The 27,569-nt window shown below is 43.0% G+C and overlaps 1 protein-coding gene across 1 annotated transcript in view; it reads left to right on the top strand.

The window, feature by feature from the left end:
- LOC307126264 (solute carrier organic anion transporter family member 1C1-like) overlaps positions 1-27,569 on the top strand; it is a gene marked incomplete at both ends in the record, with an annotated part of 50,678 nt that overhangs the window by 6,536 nt on the left and 16,573 nt on the right. Inside the window, 11 exons of the mRNA XM_079816726.1 lie at positions 9,583-9,689; positions 9,791-9,943; positions 11,611-11,709; positions 16,705-16,902; positions 17,048-17,212; positions 17,294-17,489; positions 17,650-17,815; positions 17,907-18,091; positions 18,221-18,285; positions 18,432-18,549; positions 18,624-18,759. Of these exons, the coding sequence (XP_079672852.1) occupies positions 9,583-9,689; positions 9,791-9,943; positions 11,611-11,709; positions 16,705-16,902; positions 17,048-17,212; positions 17,294-17,489; positions 17,650-17,815; positions 17,907-18,091; positions 18,221-18,285; positions 18,432-18,549; positions 18,624-18,759 (1,588 nt within the window). The remainder of the gene's footprint in view (positions 1-9,582; positions 9,690-9,790; positions 9,944-11,610; positions 11,710-16,704; positions 16,903-17,047; positions 17,213-17,293; positions 17,490-17,649; positions 17,816-17,906; positions 18,092-18,220; positions 18,286-18,431; positions 18,550-18,623; positions 18,760-27,569) is intronic.

Below are 27,569 nucleotides of genomic sequence, written 5' to 3'. Positions count from 1 at the left end.
CGATCTTCTCCACTGCGAAGACTTCCGCAGATAAACTTGCAGAGCTCTGACCAGGCAGAGCAAATTAAGTCTCCCCTTTTCAGCCGACACATGAGGTGGAGGATGAAACGCCTGGCAACTCCAGGCAAGTCGGCATAATCGCCAAGGCCTGAAGGTCCCCCACTCTCTTCAGAGAAGTGATAGCCAGGAGTAGCGCCACCTTTAGTGACAGAACTAGATCTGTCGCAGACTCGAGTGGTTCGAAGGGGGCCGAAGCCAATCCCTCAAGAACCACCGCCAGATCCCAAGTTGGAACTCTGGAGCGAGTCGCAGGTCTCATCCTCCAGTACCACGAAGGAAACATACGACCAAAGGGTGCATCCCCAAAGGCCCATAGGAGTGTGGAAAGCTGCAATGGCAGCCATGTACACCTTAAGCGTGGGCGGGGTAAGCCCTGCAGAGAAGCGATCTTGGAGGAACTCCAGCACTGAAGCCACTGGGCAGTTAACTGGGTTCACCTCACGCTCCCTGCACCAAGTGGAAAACACTTTCCACTTTAAGCCGTACAACCTTCTCATGGAAGGAGCCCTGGAACTGAGTATGGTCTCCACTACACTTGCCGACAGGCCAGCCTCTAAGTACTGAGCCCCCTCAGGGGCCAGACCCAAAGCTTCCACAGCTCTGGCTGGGGGTGAAATATTGTGCCCCATTGCAGAGGCAGCAGGTCCCTCCTCAGAGGGATCTGCCATGGAGGACCTGCCAGCAGTGCCATGATGTCTGAGAACCACACTCGGGCCGGCCAGTACGGGGCTACTAGGAGTAGACTGACCCTGTCCTGCTGAACCCTCTCCAGAACTCCCGGGAGCAGAGCTATCGGGGGAAATGCATACAGACGCAGCCTCGGCCACGTCTGCACCATGGCATCCAACGGAGCTGGATGCCTGAGTGAAAACCACAGAGGACAGTGGGACGTCTCTCGAGACGCAAATAGACCACTTCCACTGGGCCGAACCTCTCGCATATGGACTTCACCACCTCTGGGTGAAGTCTCCACTCCCCGGGCCTCAGCCCCTGCCTCGACAGGATGTCTGCTCCCTGGTTCTGGTCCCCGGGAATAAACATCGCCCTGAGAGACGATAATTTCCCCTGGGACCACAGGAGGATCTGATGCGCCAGTCTGCACAGAGGGCGAGACCTCAGACCCCCCTGATGGTTCAGGTACGCGACCACTGACATGTTGTCAGAGCGCACCAGAACGTGATAACTCCTGAGATCTGTGAGGAAGCTCCTCAGAGCCCTGAACACAGCCAACATCTCCAGGCAATTTATATGCCCTGAATGATGATGGTCCTTCCATAGAACCTGGGTAAAGTGGCCGTCCATGACTGCTCCCCAACCAGTGAGGGAGGTGTCTGTTGAAACGGATTTCCGGCAACATGGCCTCCCAACACTGGCCCTTGGGACAGAAACCAAGGTTTCTTCCATATTGATAGGATACGAAGGCACCTGCGCATTACCCTGATCATCCAGAATGGATTTCCCCTCGGGGAAAACCCCTTGGCTTTCAGCCACCACTGCAGAGGTCTCATGTACAGCAGGCCAAAAGGTATTACGTTGGACGCAGCTGCCATGAGCCCCAGCAGTCTTTGAAACTGCTTTACAGTGATGTTGCGGCCTAGCTTCATGCTGGAGACCATCACCCGTATGGACTCCACGCGTGCGGGAGACATTTGTGCATGCATCGTTGTCGAGTCCCACACTACCCCCAGGAACGTAGTCCTCTGGGAGGGCGTCAACACGCTCTTTTTCGTGTTGAGTCTCAACCCCAAGCTTTGAATATGGCCAAGGACGACATCTCAATGCCGAACTGCCATCTCTCGCTACTAAGCCAGTCGTCGATATCGTTCAGCACACGGATACCCTGGAGTCTCAAAGGATCCAGAACTGCATCCATGCACTTGGTGAACGTGCAAGGGGAAAGAGCTAGGCCGAACGGAAGAACAAGATATTGGAACGTTTCGCCCCCGAAAGCGAACCTCAGGAACTTCCTGTACGCAGGACTGATGGAAATATGGAAGTATGCGTCCTTTAGATCTATCGTGACAAACCAGTCCTCGGACCTAATTTAATTCACGATGATAGGAATCGTGAGCATCTTGAACCTGAACCTCCTCAGAGACTGGTTCAAGTACCTCAGATCTAAAAGTGGGCGCAGACCCCCGTCCTTTTTGGGAACTATAAAGTACCGGCTGTAGAACCCTGACTCTCTGTCAGACGCCAATGCTGCCTGTCCGAAACCCCTTGGGGCGGACGAGGTAGCGCGCGTGCGCTGGAAACCAATGTGACCCGAAGTGTCATTGAAGGCGGGATTACCACATTGTTCCCTTTCGAGGGAACTCACACTGCATCGGAACGACGAATTTGGGGACACTCCTTAAGCAACAGCGTATCTGAAGTATGAATGAAATCAAGCCAATCCTGATTGGTGTTGCGTCATGACGTAACTATGACGGCATACCCGGAAGATACATAAAGGGGAGCCTGTGCATAGTAATGGCAGTTATCGCTCTTCAGCATAGCGCTCTGTGTGAAATCTGTTTGTCTATTTATTGTTGTACGTCAGTGAAAGAAAAGTGTGTGTGAAATGGCGACCGCAAGAGACTTTAAGCAGTGTGTGCATCCGTGTCCCCGTTATATGTCGGGCTCGGACACACACTCGCTTTGTGTGCAGTGCCTGGGTGTTGAGCATGCTCGGACGGCTCTCGAGGGAGCCGCCTGTGATCATTGTGAGCGGGCTCACACTCAGGCTCTTGCGCTCTCGGCTGGCCGTGTTTGATGAGGCTGGCCAGCCTCGTGAGCCCTCTGGTTCTGGACCCGCAGTCGCCGAGGCGGCTCGGTGTCGCAGATCCTGGGGCTCACAGCGGGATTTATCAGATAGGTTTAGGACTGCTGAGGCACCTTCCCACTCTTCATCTGATGATTCCGAGATTCTCCCTCCCCGTGTGGAAGCCCGCGCTGCGGCTTCTTCCCCCGGGGTGGAGAATCCGGTGTTCATCCTCTCTGGTTCCGAGGAACCGGATGAGGTGGACATCGAAGCGGGTGGTGAAGCACCATATGAGTCGCCACTTCACCCACCCGCTCAAGAGGAACTGGTTGAGGTTTTGACCCGTGCGGTGGCCAAATTAAGAATTGATTGGCCACAGGAAAATGAGGAAATTCAGCCACCACGTAGGCTGGATGACCGATTCCTTTCATGCCGGGCTCAAACACCTCGCCGGGGCTTGCCTTTTTTCCCGGACCTGCACAATGAGTTGTGCAAGTCCTGGAAAAAGCCGTATTCAGCGCGTGTTTCCAATCCCCCTGTATTGGACTATTCCAATGTTCTGGGGGCACGTGAGGCTGGATACGGGACGATGCCGCGGGTGGAAGATGCTCTCACGGGCTATCTTTCCCCTGAATCGGCATCGTCGCTGAAAGCCCCGGTACTGCCCACCAAGCCCTGCAGGGACACCTCAGCCTTGGTGGGCAGAGCCTATATGGCGGCTGTGCGGGCTGGTAGTTCCTTGCATACATTATCGATCTTGCAAGCCTACCAGGCCGACCACCTGAAAGAGACGAGGGTGAGGGTCCCTCTCCAGGGGATATATTGGAGCTTCGGAAGGCCACGGATTAGTCTCTCCGCATCACCAAGGAGACGGCCCGTGCTGTGGGCCGCTCCATGGCATCTTTGGTGACTGTGGAGAGGCATTTATGGCTGAATTTATCGGGGATGAAGGAGAAGGATAAAACCTTCCTCCTAGACTCCCCGATCTCGCCTTCTGGCCTGTTCGGCGACGCCGTTAACACCGTCGACGACAGGTTCCAGGAGGCGAGGAAGCAGTCAGCGGCCTTCCGCCAATACCTCCCTCGTCGCTCTAAAGGGAAGGCTGCCTCCAGCAGGCAGCCTCAGCCGTCCACCAGTTCCTCGCACCGGCAGGTGCAAAAGCAGAGCGTCGCCTCTCGAGCCCCTCCTCCTGGAGCTTGGCAACAGAGGCGGCGCTCGCACCAGCAGGCTTCCGCACCTATGGGCGATTTAAGAAACGTCCTTCAGGCTAGGAAGGCTGCTGGGAAGAAGTCCTAGCTTCCCCCCCCCGCGCGGGAACAACCGAGGTTGTCTCCTCCGCGGCGCTCTCGGGAAATTGATGTGGTAATCCCGCCGTCACTTCGGGCCACATCGATTTCCCGCGGATGTTCACTGCTCCAGCTGCCTCCGGGGGGACTTGCGGCTGGGCAGTTAACGCGTTCGCACACCGAAAATCGTTCCCAACTGCTCCCTGCCGGTCAGCCGCTTCAGGGGGTTGGGAACGAGGCTCGGTTGGCACCCGAGGCCAGCCTCGAGAGGCTGGTTCCCTTAGTAGATTATCTCAGCGCGTGGAAACGCCTTCGGAAAATTTCTACGTGGGTCCTGCGTACTGTAGAAAAGGGTTACAGACTGCAGTTCGGTCATCCTCCACCGAAATTCTTTGGAGTGACATGGACTGTAGTGGAACCAGAGCGGGTTCGGGTAATGGAACAAGAAGTAAAATCCTTGCTGGTAAAGGGGGCCATAGAGTATGTTCCTCCGTCAGAGAGGGAGTCCGGGTTCTACAGCCGGTACTTCATAGCTCCAAAGAAGGATGGAGGGTTCAAATCTGAGGTATTTGAATCGATCTCTGAGGAGGTTCAGGTTCAAAATGCTCACCATTCCCACCATCGTGAGTCAGATCCGGTCCAAGGACTGGTTCGTCACGATAGATCTGAAAGACGCATACTTCCATATATCCATCCTTCCTTGTCACAGGAAGCTCTTGAGGTTCGCTTTCGGGGCCGAAGCGTACCAATATCGAGTGCTTCCCTTTGGTCTAGCTCTTTCCCCATGCACGTTCACAAAGTGCATGGATGCAGCTCTGGCTCCAATGAGACTCCAGGGCATCCGTGGGCTGAATTATATCGACGATTGGCTCATTCTGGCCCAGTCGTGCGATATGGCAGTTCGGCATCGAGATGCCGTTCTAGCCCACATAAAGTGCTTGGGGCTGAGACTCAACACCAAGAAGAGTGTGTTGACGCCGTCCCAGAGAACGATGTTCCTGGGAGTCGTGTGGGATTCGACAACGATGCGGGCGCAACTAGCTCCCGCGTGAGTCGAGACCACGCGGGCGATGGTCTCAGGATTAAGGCTAGGCCACAGCATCACTGTCAGGCACTTCCAAAGGGTGCTGGGTCACATGGCAGCAGCGTCCAACGTAATACCTTTTGGCCTGCTGCACATGAGACCCCTACAGTGGTGGCTGAAGACCAAGGGGTTTTCCCCCAGAGGGAACCCATTCCGTATGATCAGGGTAACGCGCGAATGCCTTCGTTCCCTAGCCATATGGAAAGAACCTTGGTTTCTGTCCCAGGGGCCAGTGTTGGGAACGTCCTGTTGCCGGAAATCCGTTTCAACAGACGCCTCCCTCACTGGTTGGGGCGCGGTCATGGACGGCCGCTTTGCGAGGGGCCCGTGGGAGGGCCGTCATTCCTCCTGGCACATAAACTGCCTGGAGATGATGGCGGTCTACAAGGCTCTCAGGAGCTTTTTCCCGGACCTCGGCGGTCACCATGTCCTGGTACGGACAGACAATACGTCTGTCGTAGCGTACCTCAACCGGCAGGGGGGTCTGAGGTCGCGCCCTCTATGCAGACTGGCACATCAGATCCTCCTGTGGGCCCAAGGGAAACTGTTGTCCATCAGGGCAATGTATGTCCCGGGGGTCCAAAATCAGGGAGCAGACATCCTGTCGAGGCAGGGGCTGAGGCCCGGGGAGTGGCGACTCCACCCAGAGGTGGTGGAGGCCATGTGCAAGAGGTTTGGCCCAGTGGAAGTGGATTTATTCGCGTCTCGAGAGACGACCCACTTTCCACTGTGGTTTTCTCTCACGCATCCGGCCCCACTGGGGCTGGATGCCATGGTGCAGACATGGCCGAGGCTGCGTCTGTACGCATTTCCCCCGATCGTTCTGCTCCCGGGAGTTCTGGAGTGGGTCCGTCGACAGGGCGCCAACCTGCTTCTGGTGGCGCCACGTTGGCCGACTCGAGTTTGGTTCTCAGACATCATAGCTCTGCTAGCAGGTCAGCCGTGGGAGATTCCTCTGAGGAGGGATCTCCTGTCTCAGGCAGGGGGCACGATATTTCACCCCTGGCCAGAGATATGGAACCTCTGGGTCTGGCCCCTGAGGGGGCCAGATACCTAGAGGCTGGCCTGCCGGCGGATGTGGTTGAGACCTTGCTCAGTTCCAGGGCTCTGTCTACAAGGAGACTGTACAGCCTCAAGTGGAATGTATTTTCCACTTGGTGTAGAGAGTATGAGGTGGACCCAGTTAACTGCCCAGTGGCTTCAGTGCTGGAGTTCCTCCAAGACCGTTTCTCTGCAGGGCTTACCCCGTCCACTCTCAAGGTGTACGTGGCTGCCATTGGGGCTTTCCACACACCGTTGGGTGATGGGCCTTTGGGTAGGCACCAGTTGGTTGTACGGTTCCTCTGTGGGGCTCGGAGGATGAGGCCTGTGGCTCTTTCCAGAGTCCCAACCTGGGATCTGGCAGTGGTTCTCGAAGGATTGGCTGAGGCCCCCTTCGAGCCGCTAGAGTCAGCAGACCCAAAGAGCTTCACCCTTAAGATGGCCTTTCTCCTAGCCATCACTTCTCTGAGGAGGGTGGGGGACCTTCAGGCCTTGGCGCTTACGCCGACTTGCCTGGAGTTTGCCCCTGGCGAAGTGAAGGCCATCTTACACCCTAGGGCCGGTTATGTGCCCAAGGTGCCATCAAGCGTGGTCAGGCCTTTGGTTCTTCAGGCATTTCATCCTCCGCCTCACATGACGGCGGAAGAAGGGAGACTTCACCTGCTCTGCCCGGTCAGAGCCCTTAAAATATATGTGGAGAAGTCTGCACAGTGGAGGAAATCTAAGCAGCTATTAGTGTGTTTTGGTTCATCTAAGAAGGGGCTACCTGCGTCAACCCAGACTATCAGTAACTGGATTGTCCAGGCAATAGCCACGGCCTATCAGGTGCACAATCTGCCTTCACCTATGGCCGTGAGGGCGCATTCCACCAGGGGCATGGCCTCCTCGGTGGCCCTCCTTTCTGGGGTCCCTTTGCAGGACATTTGCGAAGTGGCCGGATGGGCTACTTCTCACACTTTTATTAGGTTCTATAGTCTGCACCTCCCTGCGACGCCTGGTGCTAGGGTACTCCAGTCCTAGCTGTGCCCGGTCTCCGGCTTCACACTAGGACTGATGCTACCTTCGGTGTGGCCTAGTGGGTACTCGTTCCCCAAATTCGTCGTTCTGATGCAGTGTGAGTTCCCTCGAAAGGGAACGGCTCGGGTTATGTATATAACCCTTGTTCCCTGAGAAAGGGAACGAGCACTGCATCTCGTCGCCACACCTCAGCAGGCCTGGAGCGCATGCTTCATCGCGATAACTGCCATTACTATGCACAGGCTCCCCTTTATGTATCTTCCGGGTATGCCGTCATAGTTACGTCATGACGCAACACCAATCAGGATTGGCTTGATTTCATTCATACTTCAGATACGCTGTTGCTTAGGGAGTGTCCCCAAATTCGTCGTTCCGATGCAGTGCTCGTTCCCTTTCTCAGGGAACAAGGGTTATATACATAACCCGAGCCGATTTCCAGAGAGCTCCACGGAGGAGGCGACCTCGATCGCTCTTCCTCGGGAGAAGGGCTGGCCAACAGGGGCCTCATCTAAGGGAGCAACTTCACAGGGCCACAACGATTTCGGGTGGACACTGCATTAGTAATCGCTGGAAACTGATGTGTCCCGCAACGCATGAGGCGGCGAGAACAAACATCGATTTCCCACATCTTAGATGATAATTCAGACAAGTGAAACACAGTTTGGATGATAGGATGAATTAAAATATCTAACTTCTCAAAGTCAGATATCCCATTTAATTCCTCAGAATTAAATGCTGCCATAAATCACCCAACAAGTGAAAAACGGTCTGAATGGTAGGCTGAATAAAAATATCTAACTTCTCAAAGTCAGATATCCCATTTAATTCCTCAGAATTAAATCTGCCATAATACCCAACAAGAGAAACATTTCTGAATGATAGGCTGAATAAAAATATCTAACTTCTCAAAGTCAGATAAAATTCCATTTTAATTCCTCAGAATTAAATGCAGCCATTAATCCTCAAGCCGTACTGTTTTAATATTTATTGTATATATGGTCTCGTTATCTACACGCTGCCTCGGCAAAAGCGAGATCGATCCGTTCACAATATATTTGGCTTTCATCCCTCGAGATGAAAGTCCACAGGCGTGAGGCTGAAACACCCGAAAGCGCACGGCTGTACGCGTCGAGTTATTTCTCAATGAACACAGCCAGCACCCTCAGGAGCTGACTGCATGCCTCGCACCCATACAATATCACATGTACACAGATCGCATGTGTTCACTCTTGTTGCAGACCCGCAATCTATGCGCTGCCTCAGCAAACGTTAGATAGAGTCTTGTATTATGAAGTGACAAGGTCTTATTTACTACTTCAACTGCATCGATGCTGAGCACGTCTAATTCCTCGGAATCAAACAGCTCAAGCATCGGGTTCTCCACCCCTAACCCTAACCCTAACCCTAACCGTAGGGAGAACATCGGAACTGTCTGATGATGACCGGGAAAAGTGCCTCAGCAGTCCCGACCTCATCAGCCAATTCCCACTGCGAACCCCACTATCTGGGCCGCCGCACCGCCTCAGCGGACGCAGGACCCGAATCGCGGGGAACGCAAGCCTGGCCGGCCTCATCAAACACGGCCAGGCGGGAGCGCAGCACTCTGATGGGTAATGCTTCACAGTTCTCACAGCCAGTTCCCTCGAGAGCTGACCGAGCGTGCTGCACTCCCTAACAGTTTACACACATCAGATGCGTGTCCCCACCCATGTTGTAGCGAGGGCAGGGGTGCACACATCTTTTAAACTGTTCACTCGTCATTCTTTCTCTTTCAGACAATTTAACTTAAACACAGTAAGTTTCTCTCACACACAGCGCATTTGCTGAAGAGCGAAAACACTAGCGCTGTTGTGACTCGGCGCCCCTTTATACTTCCGGGTATGCCGTCACATACTATGTCATGACGTAGCACCAATCAAGATTGGTCTTAGTTTCATTCATGCTTCAGACGCGCAACGCTGAGGGTGTTCCCAAAAGTGTCGTTCCGACGCAGTGCGAGTTCCCTCGAAAGGAAACTTTTATCGAATTTTACTCTTTGTATTCATGTTCAGTTCCATATGATTTTGAAAAAAACATTTATAACATGTTCAAGAAAAGCATCAAATAAAATGTATATTTACCTTATCTGATATTTTAAGAGATTTGTTGATTATAAAAGATGTGTTTTGTACCTATTACTTTTATTTTTTGTGTAATATTGAATAAATTAATTGATGGTCATCACATAATACTCATAATTAGTATATTCATATTAAAATATTCAATGAAGACCCACCTCATAAAGATTAGTATTCTTGAAGATCTGTATTTTAAATGCTTTTACTATTTATGTGTCTGTTTGTTTCTGAAAGGTACAAGTACGATACAGCTGCTGCCCACACTAATGATGCTGATAATTTCACAGTGAGATCCACATGCTCATCTGACACCCAGAATACTGTTCAACAGCTTGTTTCCGGTAATGCATGGTTATATGTTGAAAAGCATGCAATGTGTTTTTTTATTGTAAAATGCAGTAAAATACCCAACAGAGCACTCTACTGTATATGGGTTGTATAGGGTGCCAAAAAGGGGAAGAGGAAAGCTCGCCCACATGGCTGATTGTGCTTTTGGGAAACATTATTCGTGGCATTGGGGAAGCCAGCATCGGCCCTTTGGGAATGTCGTTCATAGATGATTATGCACATCCTGAAAACTCAGCTTTTTACATTGGTGAGAAAATTATTGTGTGTGTTTTTTAATCTCAAACCAAAGTACCCTTGTCCTACGGAAGCCCTGAACCGCAAAGTAAAAAAAAAAAAATCTAGAATTTCGAGATTAAAGTTGAAATATTTCGTGAAAAAAGTCGAAATATTTCGAGAATAAAGTCAAAATATTTCAAGATGAAAGTCAAAATTACAAACAGCCTCATTGCCCCAACACACACACTACAGCGCTGCAGCCGCTAGTGTATTTGAACAGGGGGCTGAAAACTTTCATCATCCATCAGGTAGCCTAATTGCCCTTAACGTACAGTAAATATCACTAAACAAGAGATAAAATTGAAATATAAAACGTAGGTTTCAGGTTATCTTAACGTTCATGACAACGTTTTCAAACTGAGAGCGCCTGCTCAAGAAGAATGATTGGTTTAGGCCAAAACTGCTGTGATTGTGAATTTAATTAAATAAACCCTTTTATCACTATTATCTTATACATTAATATCTGCTATGAGAGCAAAATCTAATTAAAAATCCCTACACTTTTTCGGATGTGTGTTCACGTAAAGATGGGTCAATGTGGATACATCTAGATTTAAATTCAGAGAGACCAACGCGTGACCTGACGGATTTGGATTACTCCTATCCAAAATGAGATGATCATGTGAGCCTTATGTATAAAGTAACTTCGAGGGTTGAAGCCGCAGGGCACTCTCACACACAACGCCAAAAACGGTCTCGTAGAAGTAATGATTTATGACGTTCCAGTTGGCAAAATGGAAAAAATTATCCAGCTAAGTTCAATAAAAATCAGAAACCTTTTGACTGATGAAACATGAGGACAATTAACACATGATGTGATCATATATGTTTTATGTGTGTTTTTCAAACCATCTTGGTGTATCTCCATATTTATATGAATAATGCAATGTTAATTGCCATATCCTTTATTACAGTATAGAAACCATTTTTCTGTGATAATTGTTTTAATTGTATAAAAATTCATGATGAAATCAGGATGTCTTAATTTATTTTAATTAATAATATAATTTGTACTGCTTTTTATTGAACTTAGTTGGATGATTTTTTCAATTTACAGGAACGTCATAAATCATATTCATAATCATAAAGCAGATATTAATGTATAAGATAACAGTGATAAAAGGGATTATTTAATTATATTCACAATCACAGCAGTTTTGGCCTAAACCAATCATTGTTTTTGAGCAGGCGCTCGCAGTTTGAAAACTCCAAGGCCTATCTGTTTCATGAACGTTAAGATAACCTGAACACTACGTTTTATATTTAAATTGTATCTCTTGTTTAGTGATATTTACTGTACGTTAAGGGCAATTAGGCTACCTGATGGATGATGAAAGTGTTCAGCCCCCTGTTCAAATACAATATTTCGACTTTATTCTCAAAATATTTTGACTTCTGTTCAAATACACTAGCGGCTGCAGCGCTGTAGTGTGTGTGTTACGTCAATGAGGCTGCGTTTGTAATTTTGACTTTAATCTCAAAATATTTTGACTTTAATCTCGAAATATTTCGACTTTATTCTCAAAATATTCTAGATATTTTTTTTTTTTAACAGATTTTTTTTTTTTTTACTCTGTGGTTCAGGGCTTCCGTATTGTCCTTCATGGGATTCAGTCCATTTTTTTTTCTTCTCTGTAGGTTGCCTGCATACACTTGGATTGATCGGGCCAATTTTCGGTTACTCATTTGGATCTCTGTGTGCTAGTCTTTACGTGGACATTGGCTTTGTGAATCAAGGTGAGTTAAATTGTTATACATTAGAGGTCACTATCAAAAAGTACCAAAAAAGTACAGTAGTACTTTGTTTGTTTTGACATATACCACAGCACTTCCACTTTGAATTACCTTGAGGTGCAAATACCATGGTATATGAATATGGTAATAGACCAGGTTAGGGTCAGAGTGTCGGTAATGTCTCGAGCTGGAAAACAGGGGACTATGACAAAAGCATTGGCAGAGCAGAAGATCACCACAGCAGAGCTGGAACCATCGCGGAGGGACAGTTGAAAGCAATGGAGGACCATTAGGAGGCTTTGGGGCAGCCGGCAGAGCAGGAGGCTCAGGAAAGGCCAGTGACCTGGGATAGGGTTAGGAATACCACAGAACAGCCAACTGATTAGAAGACTTAAGAAGATTTGGTTATGTCAAAGATGAGGAGAAGCCAACAGAACAAGAAAACCCACCATAGGGAAACAGAAGTGTGGGTGGTGCCACAGGGATCTCCGATGCTACAACGGATGCCACTTCTTCAGCAGAAGCTTCAGTGGATGCAGCTGGAAGCACTGAGGTGGTCTTCAGGCTGTAGATGGACTAAGTTCACCCTCCATTACTGTCACTAGGAGAACAGGCCACTGTTCGGGAAAAGCTTGGGGAAAACAGAACACCCTGGATAATCAAGAGAATTTTGATTGACGGAATTAGGGGAGCCCAAAACACGTGAGGCCATGGTGACACTGGAGGAACTAGGAGTCTGGCAGAACCAATGGACAGGGGGAGCCAGTGAAAAAAGGGACCCCTGAGGAGTTGATGGATGGAAATACCATGGAAGAGCTGGTGGAGTAGTAAAGGAGGAATTGATTTCAGAAAAAAAAGGTTAAATGGAGACTCATGTTACCTGAGCGCCATTGAGTGGCCTCTATGGTCAGGAAAAGGGACTCAGGGAAGACCTCACAGGCAGAGGAAGTATGGTTGATCTCAACAACAGAGATGGCAGGGGCGAAGATGTGGTTGCTCTCTGTGGTTGAGATGAAGTGTTATCACCTTGTCCTCAGGGAGAAGTTAAGATCCTGCTGGATTCATAAATAAAGGCCTGGGGCCAGTTTCAGAAAAGAGGTTAAGTGAAAACTCTGAGTATGTTAACCCTGAAATAAGGGCAACTCTGGGTTTTTTGTTTCAGAATGGGAGGTATGTCAAACCCGAGAAAGCAGGGTAAGTCAAGCCCGTTTCTAAAAGAGCGGTAACTTATACTCAGAGTAAGTTACCAGGGTAACTTACTCTGTGAACTTAACCTGGTCAGGAGCAGGTTTTCTTTGGTAAACCCAGAGTTTCTTTCAGTCTCCTCCCCTTATTTAAAGCGCCAGCTGTGTTTAAATACTTTATTCATTCATTCAAAATGCACAAATGCTTTTTTTACTGAGTATTTTGGTCGTATTTCAAGTACAAATTTCCAAAAATTATCAATTTTATCTAAATCTAAAGTAAGCGAAGTTTACTTAAAACAAATTCAATTATTTGCCACTTGACAAAAATACATAGTGAGAAAAGCATTCTTTGCAGTTGAGGTACATTCATTCATTGCTAATATTTTCATCATGAGGACACTGTCAAAGTGACAAAAATGGCATGTCCTTTTATACAGGAAGGATCCTGATGTTCACTTGATAAACCTCTAGAAGTAACCTGATAATTAGAATTTCCTTTAGGATTTCCAGTGGTTGGACGCATTGATGACACTCATATTCCCATCATCACACTTTCTGAAAATGGATTACTATGGAATGGAAGGATTCTGCCAGATGGTAGTCTGAGATATATGCCATAACCACCACCACAGCTGTTAAATACATTTATTTACAATTTTTATGGTTATCTTTATTTCCTACAAATACTTTATTCTTTTTCCTGTTGGAAGTTAATATTATTCCTCCATCTCCTCTTAATCTGTCAGTGGTGCTGGTGTTTGGCTGGCCTGAGTAGAAGTCAAATGTTAATGTCATTACCCTAATTAATAAATGTAACAGGTGGGAACATTTCATTATGTGAAAAGAGCATAGACCCTTTACACATTTTCGGTTTTCTCAGAGCGGAAGTCGTTATAGTTGGGTTAACTTTTATAGTGTCCCCATTTGCTCAAATAGCAAAAAAAAAAAAAAAAAAAAACGCCACAATAGTGATTTCACAACTTTCAAAAAGAGGGACAAAATAGAGTGAGATTGATAACGGCAGTGAAAAGAGAGAACGATGTTCATTTTCACCATCACTCCCATAGACACTGTATTTGAAACACTCTCACAGCAGTGGTAACTTGTTTTTTGTAATTTGATGGAAAAGTAATACAACCCCAAATCAGAAAAAGTTGGGACAGTATGGAAAACGCAAAAAAAAAAAAAAAAAAAGAAGTGATTTCTAAATTTACTTTGACTTGTATTTCATTGCAGACAATATGAACACAAAATATTTAATGTTTTGTCTGGTCAACTTCATGTCATTTGTAAATATGCATCCTTTCCTGTCATTCAGACCTGCAACACATTTAAAAAAAAGTTGGGACAGGAGCAATTTAGGGCTAGTAATGAGGTAAAATGGTTAAATAATGATGTGATTTGAAACAGGTGATGTCAACAGGTGATTGTAATTATGATTTGGTACAAAAGCAGCATCCAATAAAGGTCTAATCCTTTAGGAGAAAAGATGGGCTGAGGATCACCAGTTTGCCAACAAATACGTGAGAAAATTATTGAAATGTTTAAAAACAATGTTCCTCAAAGAAAGATAGGAAGAGATTTGGATATTTCACATTCAACAGTGCATAACATAATTAAAAGATTCAAGGAATCTGGAGGAATTTCAGTGCGTAAAGGACAAGGGCGCAAGCCTAAGCTGAACAACCGTGATCTCCGATCCCTCAGGCGGCACTGCATCAAGAATCGTCATTCATCTATAAGCGATATCACCACATGGGCTCAGGACTACTTTGGCAAACCTTTGTCAAGTACCACAATACGTAGTTACATCCACAAATGCCAGTTAAAACTGTACTGTGCCAAAAGGAAGCCCTATGTTAACAGTGTCCAGAAGCGCCGTCGACTTCTCTGGGCTCGGAGGCATCTGGGATGGACCATCACACAGTGGAAACGTGTACTGTGGTCAGATGAATCAGTATTTGAGGTATTTTTTGGGAGGAATGGACGCCGTGTGCTCCGGACCAAAGAAGAAAAGGATCATCCAGACTGTTACCAGCAACAAGTCCAAAAGCCAGGGTCTGTCATGGTATGGGGTTGTGTCAGTGCCCTTGGCAAAGGTAACTTGCACTTCTGTGAAGGCACCATTAATGCTGAAAAGTACATAGAGATTTTGGAGCATAATATGCTGCCTTCAAGAAGACATCTTTTCCAGGGACGTCCATGCATATTTCAACAAGACAATGCAAAACCACATTCTGCACACATTAAAAAGTCCTGGCTGCGGAGGAAGAGGGTACGGGTACTTGACTGGCCTGCCTGCAGTCCCGACCTGTCTCCAATAGAGAATGTGTGGCGCATTTTGAAGCGCAAAATGCGACAACGAAGACCCCTTACTGTTGCCTACCTTAAGACTTGTTTGCAGGAAGAATGGGACAAAATTACACCTGAAACACTTCATCACTTGGTGTCTTCAGTCCCTAAACGTCTTTTAAGTGTTGTGAAAAGGAATGGCAACATTACAAAGTGGTAAATGCTTTACTGTCCCAAATTTTTTTGAAATGTGTTGCAGGTCTGAATGACAGGAAAGGATGCATATTTACAAATGACATGAAGTTGACCAGACAAAACATTAAATATTTTGTGTTCATATTGTCTGCAATGAAATACAAGTCAAAGTAAATTTAGAAATCACTTCTTTTTTTTTTTTTTAAGCGTTTTCCATACTGTCCCAACTTTTTCTGATTTGGGGTTGTATAATACAAAGTATTAGTGTTATAAATGTACATACATTTAAAAAACAAAAAATAATACAAAAAACGTTGCAGGATTTACGATATATTGATGACCATTAAAACACGTCATCACTGTCTGTGAAAAGGGTCTATGTGGGAAAAGCTGCTACACATTGAAAGACACTGAATGATATTTAATTAATATGTCAAATGTTTGTAAAGTCATTAAACCAACACCCTTGAACATTTTATGCTTAAAGCTTTACCTGATTGAATTATGTTTTTATTTTTCATTTTTAGCTGCTGCAACATTCTTTTTTTGCCTTTTGGATACCATGAAAATTAAACTTAATTAAAATAATTAAGAATTCAACTTACATATTGACCTGGAAGTATGCAAATGTATTTTTGTTGGGTGCTGTTGCCATGGTGAATCGTAATTTCGGAGCTCCATTGATCGTGGCCTTTCATATTTGGAGTGCATGTGCCTAACTCAGAGTCAGTCTACTCAGAGTTGATTGAACTACCTCAATTCAGCTGTTCTGAAACCCAAAACTCAGAGTTTCCCATCTCAGAGTAAGTCAACTCAGAGTTCAGGTTTAAACTCAGAGTTGGTTGAAGCTCCTTTCTGAAACGGGCCCCTGGTCTTCTTTCAGGTAAACAACACACACAGACAGTTGGGTGGTTAACCAAAGCGCAGTGTCTTTTTTTTAGGTTATGGATAGTGGGCAGGTATTTTAACAGGCAATATGGGAACCACACATATGGAGAACAAATGAAGATAATATGTATTTTGATGAAGGAAAGCTGAGACGGACATGAGGCAAGTAACTCTACTAACTAAGAGCAGAGCAACAAACTCCATTATCCAGTTCAACCTGTGTTCGTATATCTGTTAAATAAATATCACTTTGAGTTCACCTCATCTGTCCATAACCTGACACAGAGAAGTCCATTTGTCCTCATCAGAGATCAGACATTGAGTGACTGTGGTGAGTGTAAATGTTGTCCTTGATAGCAGGTGTGATAGAATACATAGAATGGGCGAATAGTGAATTGAGGTGGTGAGCCCTTGTATATTTTCTTCTCATTGTCAGAGAGTGTGACCATCACCCCTCAGGACTCTCGCTGGGTCGGGGCCTGGTGGTTGGGTTATGTGGTTTCTGGGCTGTTGACTCTCCTTACTGCTTTGCCTCTCTGGTTCCTGCCAAGAGGGTTACCTGAAAAAACTTCTGAGCTATACCACCCCTCAAACCAACATAAACACACACCCAGCATTACAGAGATAGCTAAAGGTATGGCAGCCTTACACAGAACACAATGGTTAGATGCATATAATTTAGGTTTGCTGGTCTACTATTACAATTAAAAAAAATAGAAATAAAATAAAAGAGATTGTTTTGAAAAAAAAATGTCTATGCTTATTTGCTTGTTTTCTAGATTTTGGGCCATCTCTGAAACGTCTGCTCACCAACAAGATCTATCTCCTGTACCTGGTTTCCAATGTAATGACATTCAATGCCTTTGTCATATTCATAACATATACGCCTAAATATTTGGAACAGCAGTTTGGACAAAGTGCATCCAAGACCAACTTTCTCTTAGGTGACAACTGCCATGATTACTGCCTTTTTTTTTTTTTTTTACCTGGCTGTTTAAACTGAGTGTGCTTTTATATTTCTGTAGGTGTGACATCTATTCCGCCATTGGCTCTGGGTATGTTCCTGAGCGGGTGGACAATGAAGAGGTTTAAACTGGATCTGCTGGGCTCAGCAAGAATGTTGTTTTCCACGGCTATTGCCGCATTGTTTCTCACCATACCTTACTTCGCTCTTAGCTGTGAAAATATAGATGTCGCTGGGGTCACAGTTCCCTATGAAGGGTACTTTCATCTACAATCAAACTCCTTGTATACATCTTATTGCAATATAGAAACTATACATTATCCATCAATTCAATCTACCAATTTAACAAACTGCTTGCCCTATGTACAGTAGGGTCATAGAAATGTGTAACATAATAAGTTAATGTTTATGTGGCAGATCTGTAGAAGTTCAGAATATAAGCAGTGATTTCCTCACTTCTTGCAATGCCGGCTGTGGGTGTCCTGACTTCCAATGGGATCCAGTGTGTGGACAGAATGGAGTGACCTACATCTCTCCTTGTCACGCAGGCTGCAGTTCTACTAGTGGCACAGGACGGAATATGGTAAACAACCATTTCAATTTATTGACCTCAAATTCATTATTACATGTTTTTGAGTTTCTTTCTTTTTCTTTTTTCTGCATGTGTTTGTCAGACATTCCACCACTGTGCATGTGTCCAGAGCTGGGGATTGAGTGCTGGGAACTCATCTGCAGTGCTTGGACAGTGTTCACGAGAGAGCAGCTGTACTAGAATGTTCTACATCTATCTGGCACTGCAGTCTTTTGCTTTCTTTGTGTACAGTCTGGGCGCTGTTCCCTTCTTCATCATCTCATTGAGGTTCTGTTTAATTACTTTACAACATATCTTGCAGTCATTAATCACAATTATGTTTTATTCCACAATGGTGTATATATACCATATTTATATGGATGGAATTTGTATTAAATGCTTAATATGTTCTTGCAGGATCGTGGATCCTGAGCTGAAGTCTCTCTCAGTTGGGATGCTACTGTTAATTTTAAGAGTTTTGGGTAAGTTCACTTTTGGAGTTGATAGTAGTGTATTGTTTTGGTTTATTTAGGAGTGCCCCAAGAATTTAAAATGACAGATTTACAAATGTTATTCACATTAAGGTCTGGCACAGCATTGTTTTTAATGTAATTTCACGCTTTTAAAGGTGGTATTCCTGCTCCCATTTACTTTGGTGCTCTTATTGACTCTGCCTGTCTGAAATGGGATCTCAAGAAATGTGGTGGAAGAGGTTCTTGCAGATTGTATGACACCGAGACTTTTAGGTGAGCAAATCTGGCAGGACAATTCTATGTAGCCCCAACTGACGCATACTAAAATGTAATGTGACCCCCATCAGGTTCCTGTTTCTGGGACTGGTCAGATGTCTGGAAGTATTAGGCTATACCCTGTTATGGGTGGCCATCACACAGATTAACAGGAAAGTACAGAACGATAAACGGGTTTCCAAGGACACAACTACTGGAACCTGTGCTGTATGATCCAGAAAAATTAATCCAGAAGATTAATAATAACGTTCTGTGTTGATTTATTTTGTTTTTGTGTGCATTTTAATGTGTTTTGTTTTATTTTGTTCCTGGGTCATTTTCAAAATATGGTGACAAACATTTTATTTCCTTTTATTTCTGTGGCCAGGCACCTGAAAATATTTTGTCCCATTCTTGTATACCACTTGTATGACATTAACAGTTATTTCCAGGGCCGGATTGGGACTCATTTTCAGTCCTGGAGTTTCATGCCTTAGTCCGGCCCACTTTAGTTGGACTGGCTATATTAAAATAATGTAATTAAAACCTCAGAAAATAAGTCTGCAATAGGCGCACTGTTCTCTACTGTAATTCTTTGTATTTTTGAAAAATATAATAATTTCCAATTTAGTGCAAAAACAGTAGCCTAAGTTTTGCTTCACAGTGAAGATTTATTAGAACAGTAAATAACAGGACAGGATCAGAATCTATTTTCTTTAAGAATAAGTATTCATAAATATCCAAACATTGAAATGAAGAAAAAAATCGAACAAAAATAAATATATAATAAATAAAGATTAAAATAAAATGTATTGCACTTTCTAATGACAGTAGCATCTCTTTTTCAAGGAAACAGCTGCTTTACAACTTCAAATATTTTTCACAAATATGAGAACATTAGTTAAAGATTTAAACAAGTATTGCACTGTTATCAAAAAATAATAGTGTTAGATATGGTTAGCTTGTTTTAAGCATAATAATAATAATAATAATAATAATAATAATAATAATAATAATAATAATAATAATAATAATTTTTTTCAGAAAACAAGACATAATTTCTTATGCCATTTCACTTGTCTAGTAAATGTATCTTGAATTAAGAATATTTAGATATTTCAACTGGAAACAAGTAAGATACTAAGTAAGAAAAGCAGTGATAATTTTTTTTTTTTTTTTTTCATTGATAATGTTTGCTTATTCACACACTATTGTACAATAGCAGCTTACCTGTGTATTTCACAGTGAGAACATTAGTATCTTCACAACTGGGTCCTGGCTCTCTTTCTGACACTAAATTAAATTTGTTACATTTATTTTCTCACCACAAATCTATTACAAATTACAAAATTACAAAGCTTTCAAATCAAGTCAAGTCAGTTTCATTAATGTATTGCTTCATTGCTTTCATTAAAACATACTTCATTACTATTAGTTCATCTGAATGACAATCATATACCTGCCCATTCTGGTGTGTTGGGCTCATGACTGGAGCTTGGTAACGTAACTGGGGCTTGCTCTTCACTGTTAGCAACAAACCAGACTAGAGGCGGCTGCTGCTGAAGAGCAACAAGAAAGTAATTTCATGAAAGTTTGATACATGAACGTGGTTTGCAGACAACATTGTTTTGCACGGTCGCTAGCATCTTGCACTGCTCCTAACTACCTTAACGTTAGCTTACTTACCGGCCTCGTCGTCTTCATTTGTTTTTTTTAGGAAAAATTTGCTAAGCTTTGAACATTTGGCCGCGTCAGTTTCCAAAGCTTTCTTCTTTTTTATTCTGGCCTTTTCAGCGCCGCCTTTGCGCTTCCTATTATCCATTTTTATCTGACTTTTTTTTTTATTTTGAGCAACTTGCAAGGTGCTGTGTCGGGGGCGGGGCCAGGGAGTCAAAAGATAATCACGTCATCATTAACCTGCAGGCTGCACTCTGCGAGAAAATATTAAATAAAAAAGAGTGGGACTGCGGTAAAATAATAAATAAAAAGAGGTGGACTGCGGTAAAATAATAAATAAAAAAGTGGGGCTGCTGTGAGTGCAGGCAGCCTAGGGACAGCATCCATATTTCAACCCAGTGCCATGACAACAACGGCCCTCGCGGCCAAAAAAAAACCGACCGGCCCACTGGGAATTTTCCCAGTGCTCCCGGTTGGCCAATCCGGGCCTGGTTATTTCTATTTTTATTTAATGAATTCATATTAAATATATAATTTTAATGTTATCAATGTAAGAAAGTTTTGCAAATACAAAAAGACATTTAAAAAGAAAATTTTGAAAAAAGAAAAGTTAATTGCACAGCTATTACCACCCACAATATAAACGTTAAATGACTTAAAATGTATTTTGATTAATGACTCATGTCATCAGTGTGAGAGTTTAATATTGATGTTAATGTTTAAATGGTATAATGTATTTGCATGATCAGTACGTGACTCACTGGAGTGAGGATCTTAATCAAATATAGATTAAGATCAAAAGTGAAGTTGGCCTAGGTTGTATAGCATTTTTAACTTTGAAATTTGCTGTTAAACTGATAATTAGGGACCTAGTGGCGGAAATGAGCAATCCATATTATAATATGATTTTATTTAACATAATTTAGTTAATTATCATAATTAATATTTTACATAATAATAATGCAATTAATATATATATATATATATATATATATATATATATATATATATATATATATATATATATATATATATATATATATATATATATATATATATATATTATTATTATTATTATATATTTTTATAACTAAAACTTCATGCTCTTCTGTATATTTGTCTGAGTAAAAAATAAATAAATAATGGGTTCCACTTGATGTTGTCATGGGTGCATGCAGGCAGGAAGACGAAGACGAAGACAGGCAGAAACCAAATGTTCCAAATGTAGTTTAATCTCAAATAATATGCAGACAGGCAGGCAGGCAGACAGGCAATGGCACAACACACTAAAACATAACAGTGGAGTGGACAAGAAGTGCAGGAGAAGGAACAACTTAAATAAGGATGAACACAAACAAGGATATTACTACAGACAGCTGACACATATGAACTAATAATGATGGTAACCAAGGAGACAGATAAATGGGGATTACAATATCCAAAAAAAAAAAACAATGTTATATATTTTGTTGATTTGTTAACTTACATTATCCCAAATGTTTCCAACAATGTTTAAATCCAGATAAATAAGCTATTTTAACCAGTGTAACAGTCTGTGTCATTAGCCTATATCGTCTGTCAATGAGGTCGTATCAAGTCAAGTCAACTTTTACTATTTAAACTATTTAAATAGCACTTTTTACAATGCAGATTGTTTCAAAGCAGTTTCACAGTGTTAAACAGGAAATAATGCAACAGAATTTTATTCGACCGCTCCGGAGAAAATGGTGATGTCATCTAGCTCATTTCAATTATTATACAGTGACAATGTGGCATTAGATTAGTAAATAGATCAGTAATTTAGTTTATATGGTTAATTTAGTTGACAAATTTAGTGTACATATAACTATAGCAACACAAGTCATCAGCTTTTATTAATAAAATATTCTAATATTGATCTAGCTTACTGCAATGTGCAACTGGTCTCTTATACCAGCCACTGACTGAGCGAACACACAGAACAACTTTAATATAACTGTCAAAACACTTTTGTGTATTTGTGCACATTTGTGTATTTTAGTGTGATTGTTTAGAAACGACATGAGGGTTGACAGATTTTCATTTTTGGGTGAATTATCCCTTTATTGTTTTATATATATATATATATATATATATATATATATATATATATATAGTCAATAAAACAATACAGCTCTTAATCTTTACCACAGATATTAAGGACAGCCTGAAAATGTTGTATTCAGCCAATATTTCTACACCTGATTAAACATTATAGATCTGACTTTGACTGACTCATCAACGAGAGTTGTTGAGTTAATGAAGAGGATGTGTTCACCATCACAAGTGCCCATTTCATAAGCAGAGAGGCCACAGCCTTATTATCTGTGTGGGTAACATTTCACTGAGCGGATAGGCTAGGGTCAAAGTTGATAAACACTTCAATATTAACTGTAAGGAGTACCATGAAGAGCGACTGTGAGTAGGACCCTTACAAAAAAAAATAGTGTTTTGGCGAACTATGCAACACAGTGTGATATAGTAATGGGTAAATGTTCAGATGGAAGGAAAAATTATATGGTAACATTTTCTATGAAGACCATGCTTATAATTAATTATAGCTCCATTTATACCTATTTATAAGTAAGTATGTTACTTATAAATGCTCATAATCCATTATACACTGATAATAAGTATTCAGTCGTATGGTTCCATGAATGTATTTATAAAGATGTAACCTGCCTTGCTATAATGTTATTATATTATAGTAACAAAGACTTTTGAGTCATTCAGATTTATTTCTGTCAAATTTGTGAATATATTGTTATTAGCCATGTTGTGTTCTTAAAAATACTTATTTTGAGTAATAATACAGTTACTAATCTCTATAAATGCATCATTGATGGCTTTAAGTAAAGTGAAAATGCAATTTTCCTAAAGCAAATGTTAAGAAATCTTGAAGATGTGCTCATTATACATTTTAAGTTGTTTATTTGTAAATGTAACTAATGAACAATAATACAAACAGTTGAAAAATGTATCTTTTTTAATGTTACATACTAGAAAATCACTGCAACTAAATTGTTAAAGTATAATTCCAAACTGCTATAAGCAAGAGCTAACCTTAGGCTGAAGAGATATAGATTTTAACAAATTTACCATTCATTCAAAATTGCCATTCATAACATCTAATGCAAAGACATTGATCATTGATAACTAATTGGTACAGCAAAGTGTCCCTGGAACTATTTTATATTTGATCATTTATAAATCAGCGTATAATGGATTATGAGCACGAACATTGAAAAAGCAAATGCATGACTTATAAGTAATAATAAAAGATAATATAAATGTAACTATAACTGTTCTTATGTGTAGGTCTTAATGAGTCTTTATACATATATTTATAGAATAGTAATACTTATAAACAAGCATACATGGGGCTATAATTCATTATAAGCATGATCTTCATAGAAAGTGTCGCCAATTATATTTCAATGCTTTTCCTTCTGATTTCAAAACATTAATGTTCACCTGAGAGTTGAGTTTGCTCAAAAAAAATGTCATTCTCTTACAAAAGTGTTATGTTTACTCGAAAAACTTTGCATTTGCTTGTAAAAGCATTGAAACATCATTTTTATATTCCCGAGTTCATTTGCCCATATAATCTTTAAGCTATTAAGGTCAAACATATTTGGCTTGCTGACCACAGTGGAGGGGCTTGAGGAAGCAGCTTCAATTTGAACTTAGATAGACCCCCAGAGGGACTACTAATGCTTGGAAGATGAGACTAGTAACAAGATGCCTAAATTATGTTGGTGGATTTGGGGAGGTAGAGGGAGGCCAAAACAGATGATGCCGGAGCAAGGTGAGCGGCTGCAGTTAATTGAAATATTAGATGGGTTCACTCCTCACAAAATTACATTTAAGAACTTCACTTCACAAGTTTGTTAAGTTTTTAAGTACAGAATACCCCGCCCCCCAACCCCCCCAAATGAGTAAGGAGATAGATAAGCGTCAAAGATACAAGCGAGGGAAAATAGTAGCTGGACTCTGGTGGAAGTTTGCTTTACTCCGGTGCACGTTTTGTTGTTGCGTTTATCAATTTGAAGACATAAGATAGAGTCACTACTGCAGCAGTGACACTTAGGCCGGTTTCACACTGCACGCGTTAGCAGGGTGTAAGCAGCGCGTATTTTTTTCGGCGCCCATGTTAACAGATTAGAGCATTCACACCGCACGCAGAGGCAGTGCGGCAGCGCGTAGCAGGAGCAGAAGCAGCAGTGTCTCGATCGTTTCGGCGCTGAGTCTATTTTTGCCGCGCTGCTCACACTGAATTAAAGCCACAGTGGATTGTTCTTGATCAAAACTGACCTGATTAACATGGAAATTAACAAATTTCACCATGAAATCATGTAGTGAAGTGTCCCGTGTGTTTCACGATTACCATATGGCATCCAGTGCTGTGAAAAAATTAAATAAAATACACAAAAACACAACACTGCCAGAAGTTTTGCCCAAACTTCAAAAGCCTGTTTAAATTATTAAAACTAGAGGCATATCTTCACTTTAATGTTACATTTATCATGTGAACTACTTGTTTTTAAGCCCCAGACGGGTAAGCCCCACCGGCAGTCGAAATGGGGATAAAGATTGGCCATTTTCACTGGGATGACTTTTGCAGCATCCGACGGGAGTTATATTTTTACAGAATCGGATGGGTAATCCTCACTGGTAGTTGGAGGGGGATGGTCGTACATGGAGGCAAGCTCCTGTGAGAGCAGAGGGGAAGGTGCAGCAGTGAAGGAAGGGTTAGACAGAGAAACAGAATTCCTGTGCAAGCGGAGGGGACATCACTGCTGAGGTAGTGAAGGAAAGGTTAGACAGAGAAACGGAGCTCCTGTGGAAGCGGAGGGGACATCACTGCTGAGGTAGTGAAGGAAAGGTTAGACAGAGAAACGGAGCTCCTGTGGGAGTGGAGGGGACATCACTGCTGCGGCAGCGAAGGAAAGGTCAGATGGAGAAACGGAGCTCCTGCTGGAGTGGAGGGGACGTCACTGCTGAGGCAGTGAAGAAAAGGTTAGACAGAGAAACGAAGCTCACATGGGAGTGGAGGGGAAGTCTCTGATGCGGCAGTGAAGTAAAGGTAAGACAGAGAAACGGAGCTCCTGGGGGAGCAGAGGGGACATAACTGTTCAGGGAGTGAACAAAATGTTAGACAGAGAAACAGAGAAACAGAACTCCAGCGAGAGTAAAGGACACATCACTGCTCTGGCAGTGAATGAAAGGTTAGAGAGATAAACAGAGCTCTTGCGGGAGTGGAAGGGACATCACTGCTGCGGCAGCGAAGGAAAGGTCAGATGGAGAAACGGAGCTCCTGCTGGAGTGGAGCGGATGTCACTGCTGAGACAGTGAAGAAAAGGTTAGACAGAGAAACAGAGCTCTTGTGGTAATGGAACATCACTGCTGCAGCAAGAAGGTTAACTAAGAAACGGAGCTCCTTGTTGCATTACCGGCCCATAAGAGAGAATTAGAGCACATAAAGGCTGACGACTGGGTTTATCATTTACCAATTTCAAGATCAAAGTCTGGAGAGAGAGAGCGGCATCAGCATTGGTAAGATAATTTAGTGTCACTACTTTTAATGAAGATGACTGTGTGTTGAGCTTCAACTTTCAGTTTCTTGCCGAAGAGATGCTCAGCTACTCATCTGCGGCAATGTGTGCTGCAGTAGCGCTATCATATCTGACTATCGGGAGCTATTATAACACGCTCTTGCATGTTTCGTTTTTACCATTTTAGGAGTAAAATTTACATTTGTGGCTTCAACAACCAGGTGGTTTTGTCCAGTTTCATCTGGAATGTGAAGAAAAGCCCTCTCTTTCTCAAAAAATTGGATAGCTATCCGATCAGAGAAAACACATGAAGTGAGTAGGTACGCATGAAAAGAGTTTCCACATTCATCAGTCTTTCTGATGTGTATGGAATGTTTAATAGAACTCAATATACTTGGTTAAATATCTCCGAAATGTATAGCACTCATCTGTGACAGTAGCCTGATGTCTTCATACTCAGATTCTAGTCAGAATATGAGTCTGATAATGCTCCATTTGGCTGTGATTTAGGGGGCGTGTTTCAACCGAACCAGGAAAGAAAATGCCTCTGCACTCAATTGGATAGACCTGCAACCAATCAGAGCAACGGAGTAAGTGACGTATGTTGAGCGACGCATAGTAGTAGTGGAAAGTTTGGATCATTTTACTGACTCAGATCTTTTCATCTCGTTCAGGAAAATGAACAAATCTTTTTTCCAAGTAATTTTGTTCATTTCAGCTGAATATATTTAAAATGTCACATATTAAATTCCTCAACACATCTAGTACTTATGCAAACGTTGATCACATTTGGAATAAAAAATAAATTATAAGCGAATGCAGCCAAGGCCAAACTTTAAGAAATAAATTATTTATTAATTGCTTAACTGGGTCTTCAGGCTATGCAGTCTGTTAGTTAACCTCACCTCAGAATCCGAGTCGTTCTTTCTTTTGTCACTTCACATTTATTCACTTCTGTTCCCTGGAAAGATTAGTACACCCCTTGTGTCTTCGGGTTCGAGTTGTTAGTTCCGTCATCAGTGTCTGATCTGGGCTGTGACAGCCCCATATGCAATGCATGCAGTCCCGGAAACAGAATTGATTAGTTCACCTCTCGAGTCTTCGGGTTCGTGTCATTGTTCACCAACTCACAGGGTGAATGCAGAAGATCCTGTACAGAACCGATGGCATGTAGCGCATGCGCGGTCAACACAATATGAACAAATCGCTCTCTGAGACAACTCGTTCCTGAGTCATATTAAAGATTAGTTAAAAAAGAACAAATTGTTCATGAATGACGCATAGTTGTCAACAGAACTGCACGCACGCTGGAAGAAGTAGAAGAAGAAGAGTGTTGTAAAAATAATTTAAAGATACATGGAGTACTTACCAAAATGATCATCATTTTTGAAAGAAATAGTAAAGGTGATTGCATATACGAACATGTTCTCCGTTTAGGATTTGAACAAATTCAACCCAAGCGCTCTTTGGTGACATAGATGATTAGGTTAATGTTGATCATCTGTCCATCATTTTATAAAACCGGCCCCTGACAATTTGATTGGTCCAAACAGCTCTGGTTCGAGCAGAGCTACTCCACAACGGATCAAGTCCAGACCGAACTTCCCGGTCCCAAATGTTGTGGGCGGGGCTAAGTTTGGCTGGCATCCAGGCTAATATAACAACGTAACTGTCACGTTCGGCATGAGGAAAAGGGACGAGGACTCAAATTCAGGGAAAAAATGGTAGTTTTAATTAATACAAAATAAAAATAAACACAAAACAAAGCCCACAATGGGGAAAACCAAA

This window comes from Gobio gobio (assembly GCF_949357685.1).
Source record: "Gobio gobio genome assembly, chromosome: 5".
NCBI classification, from domain to species: Eukaryota; Metazoa; Chordata; class Actinopteri; order Cypriniformes; family Gobionidae; genus Gobio; species Gobio gobio.
This window is presented reverse-complemented; position numbering and strand designations above follow the sequence as displayed.